At 45.6% G+C, this 6,654-nt stretch overlaps 1 protein-coding gene across 1 annotated transcript; it reads right to left on the reverse strand.

Annotated features, from left to right (window-relative positions):
- Positions 1–357: 357 nt before the first annotated feature.
- Or1i1 (olfactory receptor family 1 subfamily I member 1) lies at positions 358–1,295 on the reverse strand. Its single transcript, XM_050146169.1, is given in 2 exon segments — positions 358–629; positions 632–1,295. Coding segments are annotated over 2 exon segments (936 nt in total).
- Between the last annotated feature and the right edge of the window lie 5,359 nt (positions 1,296–6,654).

Genomic DNA, 6,654 nt, shown 5'->3' on the forward strand with positions numbered 1-6,654 from the left:
TCACCAACTCTTCCCAAATGACCATAGGGGTTCTCTGGTGCTGCCAAACGAGAAAACCACAAACTTCCCTATCTAGCTGTTGAACACCTGTCATCCCAACACTCAGGATGCTGAGACACTGAACTTGGGGCCCCTGTAAGACCCTACACTGACTGTTTTTAATTAGCAAGCCATCTCTCCAGACCCCATCCATTTCATTATGACACATTGACCACGTTTTACTGTAAGGTTTTATTAAGTGGCTCTGCTCCATGCTAGACTTTGGATAACTTGAGAACAGGACTGGGGCTCGTCCCTGAATCCCAAGCACCTAACAGTGGTTCCAAAACATGGTGGGTGCCTGGTCACTGTTCTTCCCTAGGAGTGGGATAAGACTGCTTTGCTGCCAAGCTTCCTCAGGGCTGCCTTCATGTCCTTGTTCCTTAGGCTGTAGATAAAGGGGTTCAGTGTAGGGATGACCACCCCACACATTAATGCAGCTATCTTGTCTTTCTGGGAGGAGGTGGGGGATGCTGGCTGTAAGTACACAGCAAAAATGGTCCCATAGAACAATGACACCACGGTGAGGTGTGAGCCACAAGTAGAGAAGGCTTTCCACTTGCCCTGAGCAGATGGGATCCGGAAGACTGCCTGAAGATGCAGATGTAGGAGACTAGGATGCAGGACAGCGGGCTGAGGCCCATGATGATGCCGAAAGCAAAGATCACCAACTCATTGGTGTGCGTGTCTGAGCAGGAGAGTTTCAGGAGGGGCATGAGGTCACAGAAGAAGTGGGGGATTTCTGACCCTGCACAGAATGTCAGTTGGGCCATGAGGCAAGTGTGCACCAGGGATTGGAGATTAGTGATCACCCATGGCCCACCCACCAGTAGCCCACAGACATGTGGGCTCATGAGCACTGAGTAGTGCAGTGGATAGGCAATGGCCACCAGCCGGTCAATGGCCATCACTGCCAGGAGGAAGCTGTCCATGGTCCCGAAGAGGTGGAAGGCATACATTTGGGCAAGGCAGCCTGCAAAAGGGATAGCTGTGCTCTGGGTCTGGATGTTCACCAGCATCTTGGGGACAGTGGTAGAGGAGAAAAGGATGTCAACCAGGGATAGGTTGCAGAGGAAGAAGTACATGGGTGTGTGCAGGCGAGAGTCTGAGACAATGGCCAGGATGATGAGCAGGTTCCCAAAGACAGTGACCAGGTACATGGACAGGAAGAGTCCAAAGAGGGTGGGCTGCAGGTCTGGATTTTCCGAGAGTCCCATGAGATGGAATTCCAAGACTGTTTGGTTTTTCAGTTCCATGGAGACCTTGCATGCATCTACTGGAACAGAACATAGAGCTGGAGTCAGAGATGGGACTCTAGTCCTGTGGGAACCTTTAAGGTTCTGTGAAAGTCCTCCTGCTTCGGGGAAATTTCTTCAGGCTATCTCCAGTGGGTTATATATTCTTGAAGCTGTCTAAATCTGAGGCAATTAGGGTCTCAAATCCCTGACTGAGGTACATGATCAACTTGGATGTTGTCCAAGGTGGGTGATTGTTGCCTACAGATCAGTTCTGGAAGGTTCCACAAATACCCGTATGGTAAAAGCTCAGATAGTCAGCTTGTGGGAGGTGGTAGAAGGTGCTTTCTGGGGCTGGAGAGATGACTTAGCAGTTGAGAGGCCTTGCTGTTCTTGTAGGGGACCTGAGTTTGATTTTTAGGACTCACATTGGGTGGCCATCTGACCACTGAACAGACATGCACCGTGCGCTCCCACTGTAGTATAACAGGGCCAGCTGACCATGGACTGAGCCTCTGAAACCCCGAGTCAGAATGAACCTTCCTTCTTTAAAGGTGATTACCTCAGGTATTTTGGGACAGGGACTGAAAGCTGACTAACATGTATCAAATCTCAACTCAGAACATCTACGGCGAAAGGAACCTGATATCTCCTTTTATTTCTTTCCCCAGGTCTCTCGCTCTCTTCCCTCCTCCTCCCCTTTTACCTTTCTACCAACGAGAGTTGCTGAGATCGTGGTGTCTTGGTCTGGGAAGTCCTTCTATCTACGTGTTGCTTTTATTGGTTAATGAATAAATCTACTTTGGCCAGTGGGTTAGCAGAATAGGGCAAGGTGGGAATTCCAAGCAGATAGAGGAAGAGAGTAGGCAGAGTCAAGGAGAAGCCGGGTAGCCCCTCACAGGTGACAGATGCCTCTGTTGGAGCCCACCAGAACCTTGCCAGTCAGTCACAGCCACGTAGTGATACATAGATTAATTAAAAAAATGGGTTAATTTAAGATATGAGTTAACTAGCAATACGCTTAAGCTATTGGCCAAGCAATGTTTTAAATAATATAGTTTCTGTGTAATTATTTCAGTTCTGAGCCTGATGAACAAATAGCCCCCACCTACAGTGTCTCTTCACGGCAACAGAGCACTGACTAAGACATGTTCTAGCTACTCATGCAGAGAGCACGAGCTTATTCCTAGACAGCAGCACTGTCCAAACACACACATATGCAAAATGTGAGATAAAATCTTTAAAAAGGAACAATTTGAGTATCAACCTTTTGTTAAGAATAGGTAATTGAGGGGCGGGAGAGATGGCTCAGCAGTTAAGAGCACTGGCTGCTCTTCTAGAGGACCCAAGTTCAATTCCCAGCACCCACATGGCAGCTCACAACTCCCCGTAACTCCGGTTCCAGAGATTCTGACACCATCACACAGATACACACACAGGCAAAACACCAATGCACATAAAATAAATAAACAAATGAAAAAGACTCGGTAATGAGTAAAGAATTTATGATATGGGGCTGGAGGTGTAGCTCAGTGGTACAAGGTGTGTTTAGCACGCATGAAGCGCTGGGTTTGCTCTTCAGCATCATAAATAAAAATGTGCACAAAATTGTGTGTTTGCAGGTACACAGTGGAACACTATTCAGCTTCAGAGAAGGGAATCTTGCCACTCACTACCATATAGACGGACCCAGAAAAGGTTCTGCTTAATGAAACTAAAGCAATGCCATATCATCTCAATTATATATGACAATCTGAAAAAGTTGAGTAGAATCAGGCAGTTGAGTGGCAGTTAACAGAGTCTGGCAAAGGTATGGGTTGGAGTTGGTCAAAAGATTTAAGTTTTCATTTAGAGAGGTATAAGTTGAAGAAATCTGTTATAGAACATGGTGTAGTTAATGGCAAAAGCCACATTCTTGCAGGTTGCTGGGGTTGCAGAGATGGCTAAGAGCATCTGCTACTCTTGCAGAGAACCAGACTTCAGTTTCCAGCAACCACATAGGGTGGCTTACAACTGCCTGTGATTCCAACTCCAGGGGATTTGATGTCCTTTTCTGACACCTGTACTCCATGTACACACACACACACACACACACACACACACACACACCACACAAATACATTTTAAAATGAAAATTGCCTAGAAAGTATTGGTGCAGTGCATTTGTTCCTTATCTTAATTTAGTTACTATGAAATATATGTAGACTTTAAAGCATCATTTACATAATTTTTTCAACTAAACATAGTTTCAAGGGGTTGGAGAGATGGCTCAGCGGTTAAGACCTCTGGCTGATTTCCCAGAGATCCTGAGTTCAATTCCCAGCAACCACATGGTGGTTCACAACCATCCGTAATGAGATATGGTGCCTTCTTTTGGGCTGCAGGCATGTATGAAGGCAGAACACTGTGTATATAATAGATAAATAAATCCTGAAATAACTCATAAAGACAAAAAAATGGGTTTGAAGATTGTGTTCAGGGCTGGAGGCGTAGCTCAGTGGTGGGGCCCTTGTCTAGCCTGTATCTGACCCTGAGTTTGATCCTCATCACTTTGAAAAAGAATTTTTGTTTGCTTGCTAGTAATATTTAATTAAGTAATACAATTACAGTAATAGCTGCAACCATCAAAATCAGGTTTGGGATTAATTAAAACGACACAATTCAGTAGATGATAGCAGAACCTGGTAGACAAATATAGGAGTTAGTTTCGCTTGAGTTCTCCACCTGCTTTTGCGTTATGTACCCCATCAACGACGTAGTTAATATCTGAATTCCTTCCCTGCATGTTCTATACACAAATATCCCTTTTCAGACTGCACCCAGCCACCAGCAACCTAGGAATCCCCTCCGGCCACTACCCACACCAGAATACCTGTCCTCCCATCTTTGAACAGTGCTGTAAGTTTCCCTGCTCACAGTCATGGTTAGACGGTTTCTGTTCAAGTATGTAAACAGTTTATGTAAACAGAGACTGCTCATTTGTTTCCCAGCCGCCCAAACCCAAATAATCACACAGAAACTATATTAACAACAACACTGTTCAGCCAATAGCTTAGGTGTATTCCTACCTAGCTCTTTCATATCTTAAATGAACCCATTTTGGGTTTTGGGTATAGGCACAATAAGGCGAAGCTCTAGCAGCGCTTTAGGAGACTTCTATTTACCATATTATGCCCATGCATAATTGGGTGCACATATGGTTAAAATGATGCAGTATGGGAAGAGAAATGACTGTACCACCTGATCTATGGGAACTGCCCACATAACTCCCCTCAGTAAGCAGACTTCTCTGGAAGCCCATAAAAAAATGCCTGGAGCAGTAACAGAGGCTCTCGGGTACTCTTGTCAATGTGGCTCGCTGTCTTTCTTGAGTCTTTCTCATCTTTGTGAGCCCCTGTTTAAAATTCTTGGGATAAGAGACCAAGAACTTGAAAACATCTGTCCTGGACCCAGATCACCACCTCCCCCAAACCTCACTCTTTCTTTAAAGTTTGTGAACAGCTCTCACGACTCTGAAGTTGTTGAGGTTGTGAGGGCTCCTGAGATCACTTAGCTTATAAATACCCAGTGTCTCATGTGTGTGTGTGTGTGTGTGTGTGTGTGAGTGTGTGTGTGTTTATGTGTGTGGTGCTAGGGATTGCACAAGCTGGGCAAGTGTCCTACTGTTGAGTTCCATTGCCAGCTCATTTTTTACTTTTTCTTTTGAGCCATGATTTCACTAACTTGTCCAGGCTGGTCATGAACTCACTCTACAGCCCTGGCTGCCGTTAAATGCACAATTCTCCTGCCTCAGCCTCTAGAGTAGTTGGAATTGCAGGTCTGCATCCCCAGACCTGAGTCTAAATCTAGGTTTATCTTCACCACGTGGGGCTCCACTGATTCTCTCTGTGGGGCTCTTTTCACAAATTCAGTGCAAGGGAAAAGGCACTCCGTTGTAAATGTATCTCCCTGTCTTCCAAAGAACATTATTCTCTGGAAAGATTTAAGGATTGTTAAAATGGGACTAGAATGTAAATGATAGAACATGGGATGAGAAGAGATGTGGGTAAAAGTGAGGAAACTAGAAAGAGACCCGCATAGGCAGGCAAGATGGCTCAGTGGGTAAAGGTGCTTGCTGCCAAGTCTGAAGACCTGAGTTCAATCCCAGAAACCCACATCGTTGAGGGAGAGAACTGACTCCCACAGGTTGTCCTCTACCCACCTACACACACACACACACACACACACAAACACATACACACAGACACACAACATGCCCACTCCCCCATAAACAATTATGTAAATAAAAAAAACTTCTGTAACTGGATAGGGGGAAAGGGTCTAAGGGAGCAGGTGTGGTAACATCAAAAAGGAGAGTGGAAGTGGGAGGGGAAATAGGGTAAATGGGGGAAGGGAGATGATGAAGAAGGGGAAGATAACTAATCAAAATGAAATATGTATGAAAATCTCACATGGAAGCCCATTACTTTGTAAGTTAATTTTAAAAATTCAAAAAGAAAAAGAAAGAAAATCAAGTGTTTGGTTAGAGGTAGGGTTCAGTGGTAAAGTACATACCGGCCATTCCTGTAGAAGCTCAAGGTTATTCTGGGCTACATTACCCCCAAAAGGAGAAAGAGAAGAAAACAAACCCCTAGCCCCACCCCACCCCCAACCCAAACACAGAAACAAAGAAACAGAACACAGAGGAAGAGAAAGAAAGTTAACAGGTGTGATGGTGACAGCCCTGCCCCAAGGTGCTGTGAGAGCAGAGGAGGCAGATGTAAGGCAGGCTCCTTGAGGTGGAAAACACAGGACAGGGAATTCAGGAAGGTCATTAGCATCCTCTCCCTGCTCACCAATCCCAAGACAGGTCTTACTTTGCAAGACAGGGGTGGGATTTGAGCTTGAGGTGTTTGCAGGGCAATGTCAGATTCTTCCGGGCTCCTGGGTGAAGCCATGATTCCCTGTCATAAATACATTTGCAGCTGTCTTTGGTGGGTGACTTACGCTGCCCAATGGTAGTAGTTTTTGGACCATCCCCATTGCGGCAGGGGAACTTTTAAAAGCCCAAAAAGAGCTGGTCTGAGGATACATTTGAAGAACTATCCCTCTGGGGACCCTGTTCTGTGACTCTCCCATTTGCACAAATGTTGTTGCACGTATGTCCTAACATTGAGTTTGACCCCCTCCTATTTATCTCTCCGGTCCACAGTTGGCCACCCCCACCATCCTCCAGTTGGGAAGGAGCTAAGTTCCCTTTCTTCAGCCTCTTCCATCTTATTGTTCTCTGTCCTTCCCTCCCTTGCTCACCAGAATGGCATCAACAAAGAAGGGTTCTTCTCAGCAGCCTTCCTTATTCATTATCCGCCAGAACAAACAGAGGTCAGGGCTCAGACCCCCG

Source organism: Alexandromys fortis, unplaced genomic scaffold (genome assembly GCF_014885135.2).
Source record: "Alexandromys fortis isolate MF-2015 unplaced genomic scaffold, M_Fortis_MF-2015_v1.1 scaffold_42, whole genome shotgun sequence".
NCBI classification, from domain to species: Eukaryota; Metazoa; Chordata; class Mammalia; order Rodentia; family Cricetidae; genus Alexandromys; species Alexandromys fortis.